Here is a 25,238-nt window from a genome sequence, read left to right as displayed (position 1 = left end):
CTTTGTGTGTTGTTCGGCCTCTTACACAACCTGTCAAATACACAAATAACTGAAAATTGTGGTTAGATAGTTAGGGAGAGGAGTAAATGTTACTTGACATTACTTCAGAGGACTGTATTACACGTTAAGATATACTCAGAAGTGTTTAATTTTTTTTACTACCTTGTTTTCCATGTATAGTCTGGACTGAGGGTTGTTGTTGAATCTTACGTCACAATTCTTTGATCAGTATTGATATGAGCTGGCCAGGAGAAAACATGACTTGGCCAGGAAGTTGTGGGCTGTCTATGATTGGAGAATGTCGGTGGGTGTTGCAATGTTTTCCTTATCGCCATTGGATTTCCTCTCCGCCGCTCAAAGCTGCTGCTTCTGAGTCTCCAGGCACTTCCTGCTCGAACCACAGTTTACAGGGCAAGCAAGCGACAAACTGTCGTCTCCAGCCGGGAGCGAAGATGAGGTACGTTGGATGATAGATGTGATAGATGTGATAGATTTTACATGGCTGTTCCTGAGATGGTGCAAGGAAGATTCAACTCTTTCACCAGTTATTGTGTGACTTTGCTCAAATGGAGTGATATTAAAACGCCAGTTAGCTTACGTTAAAATCTGCTGTTATCTGCGGTAACTTGAATACCTTAGTAAACTTATCTAAAAATGAAACCTTAAATGTCAAATGGGAGCCTTTCAGTTTGACTATAGTGACGCATTGCAGACAGAATTAAGTTTTAATCTTGTTGAAAACAGGCTTAAACTTGGGCTACATGACAAGTAGCAAACCGCTAGCCACCGCTAACTGACAACGCTGTGTTGTTGCTCTTGTGAGGTAGCAGTTTACAGTAGCGACTGTATCCATAACATAAGCTAGCGTTTGCTAACTCCTCGATTTAACGTTTGAGGGATTTTTTTTTCCACATGTACAATTTTTATAACTTATTTGTATTCCACAGACTTCACATTCGTGAAACAGCCTTTGAGCTTGTAGATAACTGTCAGTGCAGCTTTAGTCCAGTTAGTCAGCTGGCTAACAGCCTTTCAACCTGCTAGCTAGCGTTTAATTGGATGCCAACGGTTAAGTTTGACGGTCTAACTGCTTCCTCTCTGTACAATCGACGTGATTGGTTTCATTGTTATCACTTCTCAGAAGTTTCTAGAGGTGTGCTCAGACCGCACCGGAATGCTCTTGAGATCAAAGTAAAAGCCAAATGCAACTTGCCTAAATCACCCCGAAGTCACCCAACAGCAGGCTCATTGTGTTGGAGACAGAATTAGCTCGCTGACATTATTTTCTGGGTGTCCCCGCCCTGCATTTCAAGGACGTAAGGTGTAACAATGGGCATCTGTGCGGTCCTTTTTTTTTTTTTTTTTTACTGAGATTTACTATCAAGACAGGACATCAGCCAAGTATTGATTCTGTCTGCACCTAAAATTACATAATGTTTCTTGACCGTTATAAAACTTCAAAGGAAGATGTGACTTGTGAATTTATACACAAGTCCCTCTGTGAAAGTCTGATAAACTTTTCTTTAACAAAGTTTATGTGTTGATGTTATTTGGGAGGGAGTTTTCTTCAAAGAATTTAAAGTTAGTGCACATAATAACTAGAACCCACCAACTTCCCACCCAAAAGGAGGGTATACAAATTAGTATCAAAATACTAATAAGCTGTACACTGTGAGATACAAAAAGTAGAAAAACACACAACAGAGAGGAGAAGTGACAATGATCCAAAGTGAAATCTTAAGAATCCATTACGTTTTTTGTTTCTGATACACATATTTACTTATCTTCTCCAGGTTGATCAAATGTAGCCTGCCTCTAAACCACTGTGTACATATTGGAGGGTTACAGTCTTTCCATCACATCAAAATGTGTGTTCTGGCAACAAGTTTTTGTGTACTCCTTCAAAGTTAGATTTTGTGTCACCACACCAAACAGTGCAAGGAAGGCAGATAGTTTTGTAGCTCCACCTATAATTTTGGAAAGCATATCAAATATGTAAGGCCAGAGATAAGATAACTCAGAACATTCCCTAAACAAGTCTGATAAACTGTAATCGAAAGGCTTTGATGACTCGCAGCTTTGATCGCTGTACCTTGACACTAGGGCTGCACGATTATCGCAATCGCAATGTCAGCACATGCAATTACGTAATCGAAAGAGGATATCGCAATCGCAATCGCAATGTCAGCACATGCAATTCAGATTTTTCTCCATGATAACCAAGCAAGTCTGTAGACTCATCATGACACAACTTTTTTTTATTAAATCGCAAGCACAATCGCAATCGCAATATTGCCCACCTAATCGCAAATCGCACCTTTTCCCCAAATCGTGCAGCACTACTTGACACCTTTATTTTTCAAATATATTAACTTTGTTAATAATTGGCCCTTAATTGTGATGTTTACAGGAAAACATTCACAAACATGTAACCAGTCAGATTTTTTTTGTCTATTTGGGGAACTGCAGTTTGAGAAATGAGTTCCAATCTTCTTTAGTGTCTTAATAATGAGCCTGCTTAGTCGTTGGATTTTTTTGTTTGCAAAGCTCCAGTGCCCATGTGGGTCAGAAATACACAGACTTCAGATTGTGAAATATGGTTTCCCTAAATCTTGTTAGACAAAAGCCCTACACATGAAAATATCAACCAGCTGTGGTCATTACTCGCATGCAACCTTTCATCCATAGCAATGTGGTGTCTCAGCAAGGCAGTAGAGGATGTGTGATTGTGAGTCATTGTGTTCTGAGACATGCACCTAAGGTCGAGGGGCATAATAGATCTGGTATTGCTTCACACCGTGACCCTAATCTCTTCCTCTTATCGTGGCAGTTCTGCTCTGTTCTTTTTTGACTATTATTGTGAAAATGTGATACAGAAATGTTAACCTTTGCACAGTGCAATCACAGGTGAATTGGCTGCACTGTCAGTTTACTTCATTTGGCTAATGTTCTTTTTAATGATGTTTCATCTCTCTGTGGAGTACATCAGATATTTGCCTTTCACCTACTTTAACAACTGACTATTTTTCTATTGTTTGTTTGTGGTCCAGGAACAGAGATCTTTGGGCAGGAACGTGAGGCTTGACTCAAGGACTTTACAATGACATAAACTTAGGACCCTCCTGGAACTGTCTTCTTGTTTGTCTTTTGTTTTTGTTTTTGTTTGTTTGTTTTTTGTATTTTTTTTTTTTTGATGTCTGCCTGTCTTACCTGTGTTCACCTGCTCCCTATGAAGAACTAAAACTGAAGTTAAGAAGGTGTAAGAGCTTGCATGTAACTTATTTGTAACACTACTGTCCTGGGCTCTGGCCTTGCCATTCCTCTTGTCTGCCTCCTTTAGATCACTGAGATAAAGATTGCAATAGAGGTATCAAAGGTCTTGAAAAAGTCTACACTTATCATATCTTTTTGGCATCACTTTTTTGCAGGCACTTCCAATGCTGCATAATTTGAGACTTCTCAACGTGAGCATATATTTAATTCAATCGTCATAGCCTCCTTGTCAAATCAAGGTGTGTTTGTCTGTCTTATTCATACTTAATGGATCCTTAAGTTTCAGTTTTGTCCTTTTGTGTAATTATTTAAGGATTTGTCGTAAATGTTGTGTAGCGAGTCAGCTGCCTTGTGTTGTTAAGTTGAAACATAGACCTCCTTTTACTAATGTAATCTTTGTGAAGTAGAACACTTGTTAGGATGCCTGATCTCATAGTGAAACATTTACACCAGTAGGCAGTGTTGTCCTTGAGTATGTTGAAGTATTGCTGGCATTAAACTGTAGAAGCTGACAGCTTTTCAGATCAATCTGCAGTGGGAGCTTTAAAACTGTGACACAAAGACTGGTTTTACCAGATTCTGTCTCCACTGGATAAATACTCTAAACAGAATCACCTTTGAACTGGAGGAGATTGTTGTTTTTTCAAATGAAAATACACTTTGCATGGACAGATGGGAACAGACACTTTTTCTGACTTCTTGAACTCAAGCACTGAAGAGGAGGATTGACTTTGCTGAGATTTCAGGGATAAAGTTCTCAGACGGATGTTCATGTATGTTTTGATTTGCCCTGGAAATCTTGAAGAGCTGACAAACTGTATTCTTCAAGCCTCTAACTGTAGGTAGTACTACAGTTAACACTACAGTAAAGCTCGATTGACTGACATTTTCTTGTTTAGCTGAGAATGAGGTCCCCAGAACCTTCGTCACCCTCTACAGCAGAAGCCCTCCTTCATGGCCAGTTTGCCAGCTGGGGGTCTGGCAGCAACAGCAACAATAACAGCTGCCCCAACAGCCCTGGTGGTCCAGGGGGACTCTCCCCGGCTGCATCCCCTACTCCAGCTCTGACCTCCAACTATGCCTTGACCCTCACCCACACCCATATACACATCCAACGTCTGTCACCGCGGCCTGGAAAGGAAGCCCGTCTTCTGCTGCCTTTATCTGAACTAGTGGGATGCAGCTGCCCTCGTGCCCCTGCACCCCCTCTCCTGGTGCTGTACTGGTATCCCCCAGGCAAACGACGGAAAGGGGTGTCCCGGCGCAGACAGGTGAGGGCGTACCTGGCAGAAAGCAGGCCTGATGCTGAGAGGTGGTCGGCTGCTGTGCAATGTCTACTCAGGGATGTGACTGTCACTGCTGACACAGGTGAGTGTGTGTCTCACTAAAGGCTTTCTTCTCAGGTTTTTTAATATAAGTGGATTATACTGTACATCTCTGTTAGAGTTGTTGTACCAGGTACAGAAAAAAACAGAAATGATTTCTGAAACAAAGATCTACAGCTTGGTAAAATGTTAAATAAAAAAGTAGTTTTATACGAGGATTTAAATTTAGCAAATTGCCAGCGATCAGTGTTTGACAACCAATATTATGAACATCTGTTCAATTACACTTGTATCAGGGGTATACCCTGTTTTACTCGATCCTAAAATCTTGGTACCAAAAAGTAAAAGTTCTGTCAGAATCTTGTAACTTTATATAGCTTATGTCCGTTCATGTGAGATCATGAGTTGTCTGATTTTCCAGCAGCCAATTGTTTCAGTTTATCAATTTGCAAATGTCGAGGATTTTCAAAACAAAACGCAGTTGATAACTGTGAATCCAAAAATGCTACGTAAGCAACAAGGAACCCTTTGTATGAAGGATTCCTTGTTGCTTTTACACACAGAGTTTTGGTGGTTAGCCTCATCAGAGCCGCATGTCTGTAAGTTTATTGCTGATAAATGTTTGATTAATGTTGGCTGACCTTTATGCTTAATCCTTGAGTAAGACTTTGCCTGATACCGATGGAAGCGTATTTAGGATAAAATTTGAATGAAAATGCTAACAAAAAAATGAAAATACAATACAGGAAATACATTTTCATTTCAAGGGTATAGGCACATTTTTTGAGTCAAAATGAGTACTTGTTGGATCAATTGCAGGCAAAAACACACCGCTACCTGCTATTGAAGATAATGTACAACCAAGAAGTTTGCATTTCCGTTTCATTTTCATGCTGGTCTGAGGTCTGGTTTGAAAATGAAAATAAAAATGTTCTTTTCCTTTTCATTTGGATTTGTCATACATTGTGCTTGCTAAAGTTATAAATGAAAATGTGATTACTTTAATGTATTATCATTTTCACATTTGCATTTCCATCTGAATTATGTCCAGTATATAGCAGATATAGTTCTTAAAAATGAAAATGCAAACACCCTTTTCATTTTAATTTTAATTATATCATAAAAGTGCTGTCTTCAAAATGAAAATTATATTTGAATATTTGACATTTAATTTTCATTTTGACTCAAAAAATGCACCTATATTTGTTTTTGTGTCTGCATTTTCATTTGAATTTTGTCCTAGGTACGCTTCCATAGGGTGCCAGCTTGATTTATGCCTGCTTTGTTAATGTTTGCTAAGTATAGCTCAACGTCACATTGACCTTAGGCTTCTCTGTACCTTCAGCATACACATGCTGTCTTATGATAAACACTGATATGGGCTGAGGCTGTGATATTTATTTTCCAAAGGAATTAACTCAGATTTTGATTGTTTTACATTACTACACATGTCTTCACTTTATTTGCCTAATGCTTTTTTGTTTTTCTGCCCTTATCTGTCCTGCACACATGGTCTGTATCATGCAATGTTAAATGTAGAGACAGAGAGGGTGGGGCTCCTGCAGCTTGCCACCCCTTCCCACGCGTTGTATCCCCCCAGCCTAAATAATCGAACAGATAGCAAGACCCTGAAGTGTTTACTTTTACTGTGTCCCCCTGCATCTCTTCCTGCCTCCTTCTCCATTTGTAGACATAATCTTTAACCTTTAATTCTCTTTAATCTCTCTGCCACTTCTTTATCTCAGACATTACCTATCACACCACAGCCCTCTTCCTCTTAACATTGATAAAACTGTTGTTTATTCTAAAGTCCTACCACTCTTGTGTTTGTCGCTTGTCCTCTCCTGCCTTATTCATTCTCTGCTGCAGTATTTTGACTGTCTTGCTGAGCCTGATGCTTGACCCCTTGTTTCCATTCCACTGCTCATTTAGCCTTGATTCTCGTATCTAACCACTCTGTTTGTGAATCATCGCCTGTGTTGATTCTGTCAATTTTTATTGCCCATGGACGTTATAACCACAGCAGTTGGAAGTTGTGTTGATTTACTTGAGTGTCATTTGTTGCATAACTCAGGACTATCTGGGAGTGAAGTCACGTCATTGTTTACCCTGCAACACCGGCAACCATCTTTACCTTCCACCATGTTCTATTGATTTCTAGATGCTCTTTGATTATTTATACCTGATCAGATGGCAGATAAGTAAAGAGTGGTTTCAGTTTTCTTCCAGCTGGTCAGATCTTGAAAAGTTTTTAGCCATGCACAGCAGTTTTGGTTTTCACAACCTTGTTTTGTATCATTCCTCTGTTCACGATTCGACACATTATCCTATGTGTCCAAATACAAATGAGTTATTAATGACCATGTTCTCAAGTGGAAGCTTTTTGCACTCTGACTGAGATCCTATAAAGGGGCTCAAATGGTTGATTGCACTCAAAGTCCGGGGTTTGGCAACACTGTGGAATGATAGCTCCCAGTTGGCTTGAAAGTGCAGTGAACCTTTAGTTCCTGTCTTTGTTCTGGGCAAAAATCTGCATCAGTTTAAATGCTCTAATGCACCCCTTTTATTTCTGATAACAGAATTTTCAAGAAGTCTCCTACCTCGTCCCAGGCGACTACTGTTATTGGTCAATCCTTTCAGTGGGAGGGGCCAGGCGATGCAGTGGTGTCAGACCCACATCCTGCCAATGATTAGAGAGGCCAACATCAGCTATAACCTCATACAGACAGGTAACACATCAAAGGCTCCTCAGCACCAAGCAGACACGACACATAAATAAATAAAAGTAGATGTCCGAGATCGTAACCAGATGAATCCCTTACAGAACGTCAGAACCATGCCAGAGAGCTGATCAGAGAGATTTCACTCCCAGAGTGGGATGGTATCATCATTGTCTCTGGGGATGGCCTTCTGCATGAGGTACATGGTTGAACAGAGAAACTGAAGCAAAGATTTTCATTTGTCTTCTCCCCCCTCCATACAATTTCGGCATTAATGGTGCTCACAGATACATTTTTGCATTGCGTTCCTGCAGGTTATTAACGGGCTGATGGAGCGTCCAGACTGGGAACAAGCAATAAAAATACCTGTCGGCATTTTGCCCTGTGGTTCTGGGAATGCGCTGGCTGGTTCCATCAACCACAATGCAGGGTGAGCATGTGTCTTTTTCATAAACTAGAACAAGGTATTTTATTTATTTCCAAGTGAAGGCTGAACATTTAGCCGTGAGGACGCAGGAGGTGTTGGAAGAGTAGACCAAACCTTTTTATCTTCAGCTACATTTTCCTGAGAGTTTACACCCTGATCTGTGCTTTTATAAGTTCCTGTATACCATCAGACATAAAGCATAGAACCATGTTTCAACTGTTTTAGTGCTCTTTGTGCCGATGCAAAAGCTGCTTAGCTCAAATTAAACAGATCTAAACTTCCAGGGCACTTGACAGGTTTTCAGTGTGGTGAGTCCAGAAGATCCAAACGTGGTCATTTAATTGGACCCTGGAGAAATCAAATGGATCTCTAATAAACTTTGGTATAAAATCATAATGAATCTTTAAATGTACTGTATTATTAGATATTTTTCAGAACCTAGTATTTTGTGCAGATAAAATAAGCATACACACACTCACTGTAAGGATAGTCACACTAAATACAGAGGATGTTTTAAGCTTTTTCATTTATACCAGTTCAAATTAAATGGCCATACTGAGCTAGCAGCAAGTATCCAAAGCCTGTATGATAGCTTGTTTACATGAAAAACTTTTGTTTGATGATTTGAACTTAAAGGACATATTAATGTTAAAAATTGTGACCTGAGCACACCTATTCCCACAGAGTTCAAGGTCACTTGGAGGACAAAATGTGCTTCCTAAAGACAGATTGATAAGGAGTTTGCGCCATTCTTTGAGCTTTAATGTGTTACAAACATGCCTTGAAACATCACACTGGATATGTAGATTTTTTACTGCATAAAATCAAAAGCGTCTTATTACATAATCATAAACTCTTATGTTTTATGGAGGCATAGCATTATTGCGGTATCATCATTTGCTTATCTGTGCAGAGATATCTCTGACAGCTAAAGGACTTTGTATTGACCTTTTATCTGTTTATCAGTTCTTTTTTTTATCTGTACTTTAAGCACATGTTGTTGTCTCTTTCTTTTATCTCCCTTAGGTATGATATGTGCCTTCGGGAGCCCCTTCTTTTGAACTGCTGCTTCTTGCTCTGTCGAGGTGGTGTCCAGCCCATGGACCTGGTCTCCGTGACTACAAGCCCTGCTCCAAACAGCCGTACCGCAGCACCCAGGAGACTGTTTTCTTTCCTCTCTGTTGCCTGGGGATTTGTCTCTGATGTGGACATAGAGAGTGAGAGGTGGGCGTTTAAATGCCTATGTTGCAGCAGCATATAGGGCGTAAAACTGAATTAGTCATGCAGTATTGTACACTTTAAACTTAAAGAAAGCTTTATGCTGATTCTGTTTTATTATTTCAGGTATCGTGGCTTAGGCTCAGCTCGCTTCACCTTGGGCACCCTGGTGCGAATTGCTTCCCTTCGATCATACAAAGGTCGCCTCTCTTACCTGCCCCCCTCCATTTGCACCACGTCACCAGATGCCACACCCCCTCCACCAAGGAGACCCCTCTCCCGCAGTATCACTGAAGGCCTGGAGGGCTTCTGCCGAACCCCCATCCATCGCACCTGTTCTGACATGGGCATCAGCGAACAGAGAAGCCTACGGAAGGGTGAGGGGGAGAGGGAGAAAGAGGAGAGGCAGAGAGAGAGGGAGAGGAGAAGGGAAAGGGCCAGGGGAGGTGGAACTGGTGTGGTGAGGGCAAGCAGCTTGGCAGAGGACAGAGAGAGGGAGGGGGAGATGGAGATGGGAGCAGAAGAGGAGAGGTCAGGGACATGTTCGGAGAGGTCGGGGACAAGCTCAGAGTCTAATGAAAGGGAAGACTTTAGTATGGGAAAGGAAAGACTGGAGGGGATCAAGGATGAAAGGGAAGAGGAAGGAGTAGTAGAGCAAGACTCCAGTGAGATGGAGGAGGAGGATAGGGAGAAGGATGGGGAAGGGAGTGGAGGATCTGAGGAGAGGAGAGAAGGCAGCCTGGTGGACATGGGACAAGAAATGAACGATGAGCCAGAGGATTTAGGTTACCAAGATAACCTTCAGGCTGCCAGGCAGGCAGTCAGAAAGAATTCTGCCCCTTCCAGCCAGATAGCCAATGCTCTCTTCAGCCAGCCTCTCAGTCAGGAGGCTGACACAGACTCTAGTGCTTCTTACGGGGTTGACAACGTGGATCTGAACGGAACCTACTACCAGAAAGAGCCCTACCCTGTGGACATGGCCCGAGAACGATCTCTCACCATTTCCTCTCCCTTCCGTCACTCTCCCTTTTCTTACAAACCCAAAACTCTGGACCAAAACCAAAACGCTTCCCGGCCGAGGCCTCTCTCCCTCCTCCAACACTCCCACTCAAACTCCCTCCCCCCTAAACTCCCCTCCCTTTCACTTTCTCTTTCTCCCACACCCCCTTCATCACCCTCATGTGCCTCCCCACACTCCTCATCCTACCTCGTTCCACGTCCGAACACCCCAAACTCCGCCTCACCTTCACCCTTGTTACGCACACCGTCCTCCTCTTTTAACTTTGACATTGCCGAGCCAGCAGGACCCCAAAAGAACCGTCCTTTTGTCTCCCTGCCTTTAAATCTTCCTAGAGATGACTTGTTACCCCCTCTAGATCAACCCCTTCCCACTCGAGACTGGGTCACTATTGAGGGGGACTTTGTCTTGGTCCTGGCCCTTTATCAGACCCACCTTGGAGCTGACCTACATGCTGCACCCCAGGCCAGATTTGACGATGGTCTGATTCACCTGACCTTTGTGCGGGCAGGGATCTCCAGAGCCACTCTACTGAGACTGTTCTTTGCCATGGAAAGAGGGACCCACCACTCTGTTAGCTCGCCATATGTGAGCCATGTGTCCTGCAGAGCCTTCAGGCTGCAGCCTCTTTCCACACGGGGGACACTCACTGTGGATGGAGAGCTGGTGCCCTATGGGCCTCTCCAAGCACAGGTAAGAAAGAGGGGAAATGGTGCAAGTTGGTGAATGTATGCATGTCCTGAAGTACTTTAATGCAAGTGTGAGAAGTATAGATGATTGGATGGGACAATCTCTGCAAATACACAATTCACTTGCTCTTTATACTGTAATGTGCTTTACTGGGATGTGTTGTAAGAGTGTACAAAGGCCCACAGAATCAAGCTTAATTTCATACATAGAGAAATATACTAAACATCGATACAGCAATAAATCATTGTCATGGCTTGTATGATAACAGTTATCTTTCACAGTTGATAAACAGTGTTTTGAATTGAAAAACAATATGGTTCTGTAAATAGATTCCCTCTCTAATGTAGCTCACATCACCATGACTGCTTGAGGCTAATGACATCAATCCCGTACAAACCGCTCTAGGTGCAAATAGCACTCTTTATTTACTCAGTTATTGTGCTGTGTCATTATACACATCAGTTATCATAGAATTACTGTATGATGAAGTGGAGAATGAAGTGGAAATGGCTGCTGATTCTGACCTGCACAGTCTACAGATCCTTAGTGGAGGTTCATTTCTTACAGTTAAAAAATAAAGTCAGCACACAAAATGTCCTTTTACAACTTTTCAGGTCTCACTGGGTGTTCTATCTGGTTAAATAATATAGTTATAACTGTCACTGTCATTATTGATTATTTTATGGAGACTAATCTTACATAACCAGAAAGAACCTATGTTGTATCTCTGGCAGATAAACTGTTAGCTTCAAAGTACAAAGTAGTACTGCTAATAACTTAATTTTGGTCTATTCTTGTTTTGCAGGTCCATCCCTCCTTGGCTCGTCTCATCGTTGGTGACTGTGGAGTGAAAATTACCAGATTGTAATCAGGGGGGGCTGTCTGTGCTGCTTGACAGACACAACACTCTACTGAATTATGTAATCTGTGCTGCCATCTTTTTTCTGAAGGGGGAGGGGGGTGTCTGAGAGACTTATAATAGCCTGGATTGCAGAATCTGCTTTTCTGGAGTTTAATGAAAGGGATAACCCGCCGAGCCATGCATCATTTAAGCGTGACTGCAGGGATTAATAGCAAATTTGAAAATGGATGAAAAATGCGCCTCATTGCAGCTGTTGGATTACATTCAACATACACTGAGAAGCATGAAAACTGCACAGCCTGGGATAATTAGAGGGAAGAACAATCGAATGTGAATGGATTTTTTTTTGTGCAGATAGTGCATGTGTTGGATGTATACATATTAGTATGCATGCAGATAAGCACTACCTGATTGTTGCCTTTCAATGAGATAGAAAGAGATCAGATTATTTTCAGAGACTGTTGTTCTTAAATTTGGAGGGTCATTTAAATTCAGTGGGGCCAACATTCTAACAAAACTGCCCCTAACCTCTAACCTTCTGCCCACTTCAAGAACTTCTGTCCCTGATAGTAATGCCTTATCTGACACTGGACAGTACACTTGTACCTTTGCCCTTATGTGCTCATATAAAAAATACATTTTTTTTCAATCTCTATCTATCTTATCAGCTTCCGTCCACTATAAAACATAGCTGTCCTTGTACATTTGCAGTAGACATGTTTGTAGGCCCACCTACGTACTCTTATTTTTGTGCAGCTCTTCACCATTGGTTTAAGGATCAGCGGAGATAATTGTTGATAAATTTACACTTCAATGACTTAAATTTTGTGCAGTGACTGAATGCACAGCAGCTAGATCAAGCTTTTCAGCATCATATCATTTGTAGGAGCATGGGACCGTTGAACGGTGACCATTCCTGACATTTTTACGTAACCTGCCAGCTTTTCTTTATCAGTGGGTGCATGACGATGAGCATATTGAACTTAAAAATGTGTGAAGCAAGGGTCTTTGTCAGTTGGATTTAAGACTGGTTGTTTCAAGAATTGTATCAGAATGACACACAGTTGCCCTAAGCACTTTTATGTCTAAAGTTTATCAGTAACTCTGAGTAATCATCTTCAGAAGCCAAGAGTAGAAATATCAAGCCTTTTTAAAGTTATAGTAAAATAAGTGCATTTATTTTGCACAGTAACTGGAGCACAGAAATCACAAACACTAGAATGCATATTTATCTGTAGACACTTCTAACTCATAATTAGATGTTCTAGAAATGGGTGCACTACTATTAACAGTCTATTTCAGATTCTGTAACAAATAGATTAAATTACATTCCTGTACTGAAATGAATTGAATGTCTCAGTTTCAGCACTCTTAGCTTTTAAAAAATAGGACTGTCTTATTACATCATAGATACTTTCTGCTGCAGAGAGAAACAAATGCATCAGCAGCTTTGTGTTGTCACATCAGATTGTTTAATCTGGAGTGGAATCAGATGAAGGGAAATCAATGTTCACAATTAGAAATCATGCAGCAATAGAGCCATATGAGTAACTGATAGGTTTGGTCGGAATTTAAAAATATCTAGAGCATCACGACTTCCACATGATGACTTGCTCCTCTGTGAAATGAAACACCATACTTTAGAACCCTACTATGAACTGTTATGTTTTATAAATAATATTTGAAATGTTGTAATAGCAACCTGCTGATATATTTGGTCTGAACAAAGGAGGAATCATTAGCATGTGCAGTGTATCAATCACTGAGATCATGTACCGACTGCCTGGGTCATCAACATACTGTATATGTCTTGGTTTTGCCTGGACAAATGAATGCCTTTGTATAATTAGCCTGTACATTCTGGCTGTTGATCAAGAACTGTTTAAACCTGACTGCAGAAAATGGAGTAAAACTCTTTGCTCATCAGGCTGCTATTTTTTTCTTTGTTTTATCCTTTGAGCACACAGGGCAGCTGGTCTGCCACACAACCTCACTCTGCTTGTACAGCTGCAGTGGGTTTGTGCAACACTTGGAGTCAACGCTTGAACCATCACCAACAGAAGAACCTGTAAACTCTTTACCTGGACTGTTCTGCTAAAAAGTTTACACTCTGTTTTGAGAGCACTAGTTATTGCATTTACCTTTATTTAACCCTTTTTTTTTCATAACCATAGCACAGACTGCATGGTGTTATAGACCAATCTGACTTTGCAATGTCTGGTGTTAACCCTTCAGCTGATAGTGTCATTTGTGTTTCTAAGATGAATCTTCAAAATGAGTCATAAGAACTGATCAAAAATAATATGCTAATAAATAATACAGTTGATAGATTTATGTACATTTTTGGATAAACATTGATGCTTATCCAAAGCAAATTTTCTGTACTTTGATCACACCAATATGTTTACTCATTTATCTAACACACGCATTTGTCATTGGGAATTCTTGGATTATAACCACACACAGAAAGAATTGAAGCTCTGTTTGGCACCCTGAAAACTGAAGGTTCAATCAAAAGTAGTCGGATAAATTCAATAAGCTTTATTGTTTGAAAAGAAATTAAGTTAAACTACGCTTCCAAAAACAATGCATGTCATTACCTTGATATCCCTGTAAAAGTGGGTGTATCACAAGAGGGTGAACACATGTTTTAAACCTGTGCAGGCCAAAGGGAAATTTTTCAATATGCACCTGGCATCAAATTCGGTACACAGGTAAACATGCACGACATGGAGTAGTACACATCAGACATCAGACTTATTAAAAATACCCTCATCTCAAGTTTCTATTTGTGAATAAAAAAGTAATATTAGGTCAGGCTCAATATAGAAAATACTTTCAGCCAGGTACCATGAAAATATTTTGTGAACAATATCCTACTTATATACAAAGTGTGCCATTTATGAATAAATTACCAAATTTCAACATTTACACAAAATAATTGCTGGCACCCTATCCTTTAAGAAAAGAAACCAAAATTAATAACTGAAAGAACTTGAAAATGGCGAGGAAAGTAGTTAATAGAAATGAACTTTTAATTAACGAATGGAAATCAGACATTGCCTTTTTTTAGTTAATTTTTTTTTTTTTTTTTGAAAAAGAAACTATTAATGCAACTAGCGCATCTAACAGTAGTCTACGTGGCTTTATTTTGGAAATCAACTGACCGGAAGTAGTCTACTAAAAAAGTCTGACACCGCTTCCGGTGTCGCCACCTTCTTTGTCTCCGGCCCAACATTTCGACACCAGGGGTTGTCTTTTTTTCTTTTAGTTTTGGGGATATATTTACACATATATCCATAGTTTTCTGATATTGAATGACAGTCGACTCTGAAATATTTATGCCTAAAAGTAAAGCTCCCAAAATGGATGACCTGGACTACAGTAAGTTATTTCTGATTAGACCACAGGCTACCGCGAGCTAACTGCGGCTCGTTAAAGCTTGTGGTGTAGTTTATTTTCAATAGTGTATTATTTAGATGAATCCGGCTAAAATGACTGATGTAATCCTTATTCAATAAATTTTTCTATCTTGTTTGAATACTAAGCGCTTATTGATTATAATAAGTCACACAAATGTATTAGCTTAACCTGTCGCCAACTACCTATTGATTAGTATACTGCAGCTAACCTTTCAGCTATCGTTAGTTAGCATTTAAAACCGCGACTGGCCACTAGGCTTTACGTTGGTCTGATACATTTTGGGTTGTTTAGACTTTCTTAACCGCCTCCTCATACCTTCAGCGCTCTGCTGTAGCATGATTCAAAGTGTACAGTTAATCCAGACTGTGGGCGTGGTTGGTGCTGTTTTTGAGCAGCTGTTTGTTTAGCTGAATACACACACTGGTCTCGTGAGGATTTGGGGGCTACCAACCATCACTGGTCACAAGCTGCTACCTTGAACTTTAAAACCGGAGTGTTTTGGACTACATGATTCATCACAAGATTTTTTCTGCCACACATTTTTGTCGAGATGACGCTACATTGTTAGGCTCTCAGACACTGCACAATAATGTCAGTATTAGGCGCTCCTACCCAAAGATAATCCAGCTAAGACATATACCCTTTATGTAAGACACATTTTGTCGAATATTATGAGCGTTTCTAGTGGTATAGTAGCCTTGCATAGCTGTGTTGAGATTATTGTTTCGTTTTTGTTTTCTGGCATTTTGTCTAGCCCTCTCAATACTTGCACAATACTGAAAAAATACCCGGTGCTACAGAAGACAGCGACCTGTCAAATGTGAAAGTAAGGTTGAATCAAGGTTAAAAACGAAAAAGAAAGAAAAGAAACCACACTGCACTGGTTACAAGAACTGTTTAACTTTGGTTGAATAAAGAGCCCGACCAATATGGGATTTTGGGGGCCGATGTCGATACCGATACTGGGGGCAAAAAGAAGCCGATATCCGATATATCGACTGATATCTGATATATGTAATAAATTCATTGATATACACAGGATAAATACTGTATATGAACACAAATTATGACTAGCTATTAAAAAGTTCCATCTTCCATTTAATGCATGGGACTAAACTAGATTTTAAGAAACAATGTCGCTGCTTTCAAAACATGCAATACATACAATTACAACAAAACACATTTAAACATTTTCAAAAAATTATTTCAACCAAAACAATAACTGGTGAATTTATAAGCCCAGGTTAATCCTGCATTGCATTATAAAGTGAGGCGCTGTGTAGTAGCCTTATATTAATTAACACACAGAAACAGGAGCAACATAATCTCTGTGGGGCAAAATTTTTTTATAATCAGCTACATTTTGGCCGATGTTGATTAATCGGTGACAGGCTATAATCGGCCCGATTAATCGGGTGGGCCGATTAACCGGTTGGGCTCTAGTTGAATATGTATCCCTCCAAAAAACATGAAGACAAAAACTGGCTAGATTATTTACAGATGTCTGAACAAAAAAACAAATAAAGAATGTATGAAGACCCTGCAGGCAGCCTGGTCATTGTGGCTACTGTTGACTAATGTTAATTCCCCCTTAATAATAACCGATTAAAATAAATATTTGTCACATTCTGAAATCTATAGCATAACACGATTTCTATTTCATGGATTGATAGAAATCCATATCAGTGACTGTGTATATTAGATTATTTTGTGCAAGGCTAAACAGATTTGATTATTAAATTATTGTAATTTTATGCAAAATTAAAACCAACAATATTGTGAAATTGGTTTAATACATCACCATTAACTGACCACTCTAATTATTGTCTTAAAAATGATATTTAGGGATAAATCACATGAATTTAATGAATGTGCCTTGGTTAACTACAATCATGTCTTGCAATTCATGCATAGGAGAAGGACATTGTTCTGTATCCTCCCACTAACACCAGATTCATACAAAGCTGTTTTACCTGTTATAGAGCAATGGCAGAACTATATCCCCAATTTCATCTTAAGAAACCCCGTTCTCTGAGGTTGGGTCTGTTTTGTCTGGGTTGTCAGTTGTTGTTGTGTATTTATGGGATCGTCTCAGAGGGCTCTAAAATAGTTAAACCTTGCTGTGTGACTCAGGGGTTTACAGTGGCCTTGTGCTCCTGTCTGTATGGGTTTCTGCTGAATTTAGAATATATTTTCTGCCCAAGTGGGCAAGACTGATAATGCTCTCATAGATTACATTGCCATGAAGTGAGCTAATTTTTAGAATGTTTTTTATGGATCATGTACACTTGTTTCAATAGGAAGGGATGGGAATGGAAAAAGCAGGGAAAGAGAAACATCTGAGCAAAAAAGGGGAATCACAGTACTTTGATCTTGAATTAAAGTCTTTTGTACCACACACACACACACACACACACACACACACACACACACAAGTAACCTCACCCTCTGCTTTCTTTGGTTTCCAATATCTCAACTCAACTCAAGCTTTATAGAGCACATTTAAAACATCCAAAGTTGACCAAAGTGCTGTACAAATTTAAAAGCAGCACAAATTAGTTTTGTATCTGGTTTTGGGAGTGACAAGAATCAACTGACCAGTTGATCTCAGTGTCCTGGCAGGGACATAAGGACAAATAAGTACAATCAGATACTCAGAGCTTCAAAAACAAACACTAAAATTTCAAAATCTGTTCTAAACGCAATTGGAAGCCAGTGCAGTTTCTACAGCAGCGGCAGCAGACACTAAGTCTGTCTTCTTTTCTTACAGTCCCAGTAGACCTGAGCCCAGAGGAGCGCTCTGAGCTGGAGGACATCCGCAGAAGGAAGGGCGTCCTGTTGCAGGAGATCCAGCGGCTCAGAGAGGAATTGAGAGAGGCAATTTTGGAGGTGGAAGGACTGGAGACCAGCACAGAGGGCAGGTAAGCCAAATATCAACAGCGTCATAGCTGCCTTACTCCAAACAATGTGAGATTCACTGTTCTTTATTAACACAGGACCAAAGATAGGATTGTGCATCAGTCACCACAGTTTGCACCAACTCATTCTTTATTCCTAAATGCTTTATTCACATTTTTTAGTCCACATCACATTTTATGGTTTGGATTTTTTCATCCTTCATCTCCTTTTTAAGTCCTACACACATTTGCTCAAGTCATTATATTCTGTAACTGGTAAACAACATTTACACACTCTTCAGTTTTATTTCAGCTTCAGTTTGCTGCTGTGTGGGCTGTTCTTTGTTACATTTCCCTCATTTTCTCTCTGCAGTAAAACTCTACAGAAAAGCAGACATGTGGCAATGGGAAGGAAGAAATTCAATATGGACCCCAAAAAGGTTAAAAGAAAAAGACTCTTTGTTGCATGTTAGTTTCTACTCCACCTGTATTTTGCCTCAGTGGTGTTGACACATTGTTTAATCTCTCTGCAGGGAATTGTGTTTCTGGTGGAGAATGAGCTGCTCAGACACACACCAGAGGATATCGCTCAGTTCCTCTACAAAGGAGAAGGCCTCAACAAGACCGCTATTGGAGATTACCTTGGAGAAAGGTGCATTGTTTGTAAAAATCTCCCCTTTCTCTTCTTCTGTGTCAGACATTTGTAACTGTGATCTTTTTGTTGTTGTTCTGCAGAGATGACTTCAACATCAAAGTGCTTCAGGCTTTTGTTGACCTCCATGAGTTCACTGATCTCAACCTTGTCCAGGCCCTCAGGTGAACACTTTGTTGTTTGTGTTTTTCACCTAAGTTTCCTGGCTCTATCTCATAAACAAACCTGCAATGGAAAGTCTTGCTTTCATTGTAATCATGTTAGATGGCAGGAACATTTCGCAACAGATGAGCTGGGACTCTCAAACTCTACCTTGACTGGAGAATTTGTTCTTACTTGTTCTTAACCCTGACCTTTCTCCTGCAGACAGTTCCTGTGGAGTTTCCGTTTGCCCGGTGAAGCTCAGAAGATTGACAGAATGATGGAGGCCTTTGCTCAGAGATACTGTCACTGCAACCCCGGCGTCTTCCAGAGCACTGGTGAATATGTACACATTTACAATTCAAAAAACTGTCATGTGGGTGGTGCAGCCTACTTTTTGTTACCTGCTGGAGGATGTTTTGACTTCTGTATGAGTTCAGGAGCTGTTCCCTTAAAACAAGCTTTATCTTCCTGGATCACAGGAAGTGGGATTTTCCAGAAAGTGTGCAGTTACATCTACAGCGAGGCTCTTACCAGAAACGACCTGATGTGTGAGCCAACAGAGTCTGCCAGTGTGTAAACACACACTTCATTTCAGTTTTTTTTAATAAGTTATTTCCTTTAATTGTTTGAGATGAGGTATGTAGAGCATCCAGACTTTTGTCTTAAGAGGGCAAAAGTTGGAGAAAGCAATTATCTGAGGAGTGAGAGCAGTAACAATGATATTAATATCTTCATTTATGTGGCAGCTTTAAAAACAAGAGTTCATGAAGTGCTTTTACAGACAAGAATAAGAAAAACTACATAATTAACTGAAACATCACAGGAAACATGGAGAGCCAGGTGATTTGCTCTGGCGCTGTAGCAGTGGGCCTTCCTGCCTCGCAGTAAAAGATAATTGATGGAATCAGGTGAGCTTTAAAAGAAGTGGGCTGTCTACTGGTCAGAAGGGGGACTGTAAATGCTGCAGTTTCAATTGCTACATATTGTTGTTTCACGTAAACCCAATTTATTCAGCATTTCAGTTCAGATTTTTTTTCCCATAACAAAAGTATTCTGTAGTTGAAATATCTTTATTCTGAAACCATCATGTCAGGAGATTGCATGTGTTTGGTAGTACCCTAACATAGCTCAAACCTTTTAGCTATGTAGGTCATTTATGTAGTTATGATGAAGTAAGAAGGGGAGATAAATGAAAATTCAGATAACATAAAGTTAGTTCGAGGTTATGGCATACTAACTACTGAACACACAGTTGCTTTAAAACCACATTTCTCTGGGCTCGGGCACAGACATGAGCTAAGTATTGCATCACAGATTTGTCCAAGAGGGTGAGTGAGTGAACATGTATTCAAATGTGTGATCCCTTTTTATTTGGTAATACTGCAGTATAATATTATTACTTGCAAAGGACAACAAACAGGGTCTTATTGATGGAAGGCCATATCCTCCCAGTCTGTGTGTGGGAACAAGCCCAGCATATTTAATCCGCCTACTTGTCTTTCCTTCCTCCAGATACATGTTATGTGCTGTCATTTGCCATCATTATGCTGAACACGAGCCTCCACAATCCAAATGTGAGGGATAAACCTGGAGTGGACCGTTTCATCTCCATGAACCGAGGCATCAACGAGGGAGGAGACCTGCCAGAGGAGCTTCTCAGAGTATGATGAGCTCGCTTTTCTTCAGAGAAAATTTTAAAAAAGGTTTTTTTATTAAGTTTTTTTACTGACTCATTTATGATCACAGAATCTCTACGAAAGCATCAAGAATGAACCCTTTAAGATCCCTGAGGATGATGGCAATGACCTGACACACACCTTTTTCAACCCAGACAGAGAGGGCTGGCTTCTTAAACTTGGTGAGATGATGCCAGGGTGTCTTCTCTGTGTAGCATTATATCCTTCATGTTTGCTTTAACATATTTTCAGTTATTCTTCTTAAATTCAGATAAAAAAGAGACATTTCCTCTTACACAAGAAAATGAAATGTTTTGTACTCTGTTCTCTTGGTTTTACTGCTTTTTTTTCTGATGAACTTACCCTCCTGTTCCTGACATTTGCTAGCTCTTTGGGCACTTGAGTTGTCACTGTTTCGACATTTATTATTGCTCTAGAATGATGGAGACCAACACTCACTTTCTTGCACAACAGCATCTTAAAATCTGATTGTTTTCTTTTGCATGGCGGGGCCTGTGATCTCTGTCACTAATATACATTTATAATCTCCTTTTCCTCTTCCTCCGTCTCTCTCTTTCTCTGTTTGTCTTCTAAATCCTCTGGTCTGTTTTTGTCTCTGCTTCATCCCTGCGATTTCCACCCTCTACTGCTGCTGCTTGTTTTCTCAGGAGGTATGTACTGACAATGTTGATGTCGTTTAAAATTTTGGAAGTATTAGCTGTAAAGTTAGCTGTGTAGTTAGCACGTAGATTGTAGAGCAGTGTCCTTCAACTTTTACATCCAGGAGAGGATTTTTTCCCTTTCTTTGAACTCACTATTGTGATGGCGTCTTTGTGTTTCAGGGGGACGAGTAAAAACCTGGAAAAGGCGATGGTTCATTCTTACAGACAACTGCCTTTATTACTTTGAGTACACTACAGTAAGTCCTCCTTTCCATGTGCATTATTATTTTTAGGGTTTTGAGAGACATATCGCCTGGTGTATCAAAATGTCCTCAAAGGATTTGGTTGTTGTATTTGCAGTAGCCTCTCTGAATAATTGATTCAGAATTTGGATTTTTGATTTATCTTGTAACAAAATCTTGCATTTAGTCGGCATTGCACAGAGGCTCACACACAAAAACAGTTGTTTATTGTGTCTGCAACGAAATCTGGTTACTTAACTTGAGGGTTGGATGGAAAACATATTAATCTGCAGACAAAAAAATACTAAGCTGGGTTGCTTATGAAGGGCCCACTAAAGGGACAAAAGACTGTGACACAATAGATGATAAAGCACACGTATACTTTACAATAAACTACATACCTCTTTGGGATACAACGACACACAGAATGCGCACCTATTCAAAGAGGACATTGATCCAACTGAGACTTAAAAAACAAAAACAAGTAAAAATCTGTTTACTCCAAGGTTATAAATAATGCAGAAAAGAACTGAATTACAGGTCAATATTTGATGTAATACTGAAGATTATAGTTTTTTTCAGGAATTGTAGAGCAAAAAAACGCCGTATTTTGTTTGTCTGGTTCTTTTGCAGTCTAAAATTCTTCTCTAGTTAAATTAAAGAATTTAAAGCATTTCGATTTCACAGCAGCTCTTTCTGCACTAATATGCTGTTTCTGTGTTTATCTCTCCCTCAGGATAAGGAGCCGCGGGGCATCATTCCCCTGGAAAACCTCAGCATCCGAGAGGTAGAGGACCCAAGAAAACCTGTGAGTTTGCAGTATAGCTGAACAGAAAAAGGAAATCTCACAGTTCAGCGTGGGTTTTAATATGTTTCCTAATGCTTTTCATTTCACTGCCCTACAGAACTGTTTTGAGCTTTACATCCCCAACAACCGTGGTCAGCTGATCAAGGCGTGCAAAACAGAGGCTGACGGCAGAGTAGTGGAGGGGAACCACATGGTGTACCGTATTTCTGCCCCCACGCCTGAGGAGAAGGATGAATGGATCCACAGCATCAAGTATGTACATAAAAAATGATCAGAGGGAATTTGTGAAGTGGTTGACCAGTGAGAAACATGAGCTGAACGCCTGACAGCCTTTGTATAAGGGTCTGATTTAGATAAACCACACTCAATGGTGTTTCTCTTGTCACTCACACAGATCTGCTGTCAGTGTTGACCCCTTCTATGAAATGCTTGCTGCCAGGAAGAAACGTATATCACTGAAGAAGAAGGAAGAGCAACCGTAGATTATTCTCATCATTCTCCTCCCGTCTTCCTTCACAAAGCCATCTCTCCTTCCAGTATGGACACATTTACATCACTGCTTCTTACCCCCTGTTCATAAGTTAAGTTTTGCTTTCCTGATCCCAAACATATCCTTTTCCCCTCATGAAGACTTGCTATCCTGTCTACCAGACTCTCGGAGGTCTCTCCCAGAGGAAGAGCTCAGCTGCGTCTCCTGCTTTATTCTTTCCCGAATGTACCGCTGTTATAAACAACCTTCCACACTATAGCCAGAGCACACCATCTCCTTTCTCTCCCCAGACTCTCCATCTCTCTGCATTACTCTTAAACCCAGACTCTCAATTGAACTGTGAAACACGTTTTAGACCATATTCACACAATGCACACACATGCTCCCAAATTGCCAACACAGGAACAGGAGGTTTCAAGAATACAGGGATTGTCATGATCTCGGACATCTCAGAATTACTGCGTAAACCAAGAATGCTCTCAAAAAGCAACAGAAATGTGTTAGCATTCTTGCCAGAGCAGCTTTTGCTTATTTTCTACATCCGCTTTGGTATTTCAGAGCACTGTGAGCAGACTGTTTGGGTTGCAACTTAAAATGCTTTGACGGATTGTCATCTTCTGAACAGTTATCTCTTGCATTAGTGTGAATATGGTCATATTCAGGGTAGCAAGCAGCTTCAGTTCTTGTGGATTTTTTTCTCTAAAGCAAGAAATTGCCTTTCTTGATTGTGCTTGTCCAGAAAGCAATGTGAATTCACCATTCGGATACTTCTAACATTTATTTTCAGAGTTGATCGAAAAGACTGGATGAACCATCTGATGTCAAGCAGAGACTTATCTCAGAGGTGCACATAGCTTCCTATAGTATTCCTTATGGCTTTAATATACACTACTACACTTAGATACTGTAAACATTTTGTGAACAGAAAAATCGAGTTACTGTGGATCTTCAAGTATGATCTGAGGCACCAAAGTTGACTTACTCGCAGAATTACTGGTGGAAAAGACAAGCAGCTTCTTCACAAGCAGAAAGCTGCTTGTTTTAGCTCACCAAGACAATATGTAATGTCTGTTCCTATGCCTGTTTCTTATCATGTTTGGGCAATTGCAGAGAAAACAGTGGTTTGTCTGGAGGCCTGTTAGCAAACCCTCTCTATGACACTAAACTGAGCAACACACCCTCTCAGATTTAATATTCCAGCATGCCTCAAACCCATTTCATTCATGCTCAAGAAACACTACTACGTCTCTCTCAGACATAAAACTGTTAGAGCTCAGTCTGTCCATGATAGTGAGTTTCACAAAAACCACAAAGGCAGCTCATTACAATGTATACTTTTTTTGTAAATAGACGTTAGCATATTTGTTTACGATACACATAGAAATGATTTAATTTATTCTTTATCTTTTGTTAAAACCTGATTTTTGTACGAGCTACTGTAGGACTGCATGTTGTTAGACTGAGCAACAGTCAAGGTACTGATGCGTCGCTGATCATGCTAGTGCACTGATTTAAAAAGTGTTAGTGTTCCTTGTTGACTTGGAAAATAGCATTTATTATAAAAAATGATTTGTGATGAAAAAAATGTTCTTAATTTTATGGTATGTTTCTTTTTTTTCTAATATTAAAATAGATAAGATAGGCGATATTTAGTAGTCTGGTTTATCTTATGGCCAGCTTGTTGGGTTTAAGATTAAATCAGACTCAGTTGAAGCACAAGCAGTCTCATGTTTTATAAAACCATTCCAAGTGATACTGGCTGCCCAGTCTACTTAAAGTGCTGTGAAAATATTCAAATGTAGAAATTGGAATTTTACATCATACCCCAGTGTTAAAAATGAAGAGACAAAACAAGGAACACTAACAAAGCTTTGATTCATTATATTATAGTAAAATTATTCAAAGGTAATGAATCAGTAACAAGTTTTAGATTTGTGTCCAGTGATAGACTTGCCTGACATCCAGTTCATAAACTTATTCCTTGTAGTTTATTGGATTGGCGTTTTTAGATATTAGTGAATATAACTGTCTGCTGCACTTTATCAATTGTTAGCATTTTGGAGAAAATGCTGTTACTTTGACTGACATTACTTCAATACTCTGTAGCACCCTCTGCTGGTGATCACACAAACACTGCAATATGCTGAAGGATAAACCATGAACTGTGTAGAAATACTGTACAATGCCACTGCCTGGTCAGCACCAGCTATAGCAACAACAGTTTCTGGCCAGTGTGTACTGTATCTTATTCGCATATTTTTGTCACCTGATTAATCTCACCCTGTTTAAAGGAGAGAGTTAATTTTTTCTCTTTAAACAGATCATGTTAACTTATATTAAAGATAAAGCAAGTGGAAAAAAAACAGATCTGGGATTTCCTTTTACTCCCATTCATTCAACTGATGAAGGCCTAACTGAGTACTCTCTGTGTAAGTGCTTCTACATATTACATGGACTGTCTGCAGGCCTCACCTTGTGGGTATTCTTGATGTGCAAAGTTGCCAAAAAGTAATGTTGGAACTACAGATGTTAAGATGAGAACAAATGAATAGATATTGAAATGATCAGATTGTGACTGGGCCTTTGTTTTCTGATTCATGTAACCCCAGAGCCACCTCTTTCATTAAAAAATGTGTTAATTTTGTATTTATTTATTTTTATTTACTGTGAGTTGAAGATGAATAGATCATCTGTAAATGTAGCAAATGGAA

General features: G+C 39.9%; 2 protein-coding genes across 3 annotated transcripts; both read left to right on the top strand.

Annotated features, from left to right (window-relative positions):
- The first annotated feature begins 342 nt into the window (after positions 1-342).
- sphk2 (sphingosine kinase 2) lies at positions 343-13,661 on the top strand. 2 transcript variants are annotated; one of them, XM_074682757.1, is made up of 8 exons: positions 343-457; positions 3,051-4,641; positions 7,178-7,327; positions 7,423-7,517; positions 7,633-7,748; positions 8,772-8,969; positions 9,090-10,674; positions 11,477-13,660. In XM_074682757.1, the coding sequence occupies exons 2-8, from the start codon at positions 4,179-4,181 to the stop codon at positions 11,537-11,539; spliced, it is 2,670 nt and encodes an 889-aa protein (XP_074538858.1). In that variant the 5' UTR covers positions 343-457; positions 3,051-4,178; the 3' UTR covers positions 11,540-13,660. The 2 variants fall into 2 exon arrangements, with proteins under 2 accessions (XP_074538858.1, XP_074538860.1); XM_074682759.1 differs by having other exon boundaries at positions 387-457; positions 4,173-4,641; positions 11,477-13,661.
- Positions 13,662-14,710: 1,049 nt separating this feature from the next.
- cyth2 (cytohesin 2) lies at positions 14,711-24,894 on the top strand. Its single transcript, XM_074682762.1, has 12 exons — positions 14,711-14,917; positions 17,727-17,877; positions 18,227-18,293; positions 18,387-18,505; positions 18,589-18,669; positions 18,872-18,984; positions 20,162-20,310; positions 20,396-20,507; positions 21,168-21,244; positions 21,966-22,037; positions 22,135-22,289; positions 22,432-24,894. The coding sequence occupies exons 1-12, from the start codon at positions 14,851-14,853 to the stop codon at positions 22,517-22,519; spliced, it is 1,251 nt and encodes a 416-aa protein (XP_074538863.1). The 5' UTR covers positions 14,711-14,850; the 3' UTR covers positions 22,520-24,894.
- The last annotated feature ends 344 nt before the right edge of the window (positions 24,895-25,238 follow it).

Source organism: Halichoeres trimaculatus, unplaced genomic scaffold (genome assembly GCF_033239565.1).
Source record: "Halichoeres trimaculatus isolate MK-OKI-2021-1 unplaced genomic scaffold, fHalTri1.1 fHalTri1_scaffold_12, whole genome shotgun sequence".
NCBI lineage: Eukaryota > Metazoa > Chordata > Actinopteri > Labriformes > Labridae > Halichoeres > Halichoeres trimaculatus.
Note: the sequence above shows the minus strand (reverse complement) of the source record. Positions and strands in the feature narration are given on the sequence as shown.

Excerpts from the sequence above, each read along its gene's own strand:
- sphk2 (XM_074682759.1), top strand. The coding sequence starts at position 4,179 with ATGAGGTCCCCAGAACCTTCGTCACCCTCTACAGCAGAAGCCCTCCTT. Across the intron at positions 4,642-7,177 it reads GACTGTCACTGCTGACACAG|AATTTTCAAGAAGTCTCCTA; the intron begins GTGAGTGTGTGT and ends TTCTGATAACAG. Across the intron at positions 7,749-8,771 it reads TCCATCAACCACAATGCAGG|GTATGATATGTGCCTTCGGG; the intron begins GTGAGCATGTGT and ends TATCTCCCTTAG.
- cyth2 (XM_074682762.1), top strand. The coding sequence starts at position 14,851 with ATGACAGTCGACTCTGAAATATTTATGCCTAAAAGTAAAGCTCCCAAA. Across the intron at positions 18,294-18,386 it reads TCAATATGGACCCCAAAAAG|GGAATTGTGTTTCTGGTGGA; the intron begins GTTAAAAGAAAA and ends ATCTCTCTGCAG. Across the intron at positions 22,038-22,134 it reads TAGAGGACCCAAGAAAACCT|AACTGTTTTGAGCTTTACAT; the intron begins GTGAGTTTGCAG and ends ACTGCCCTACAG.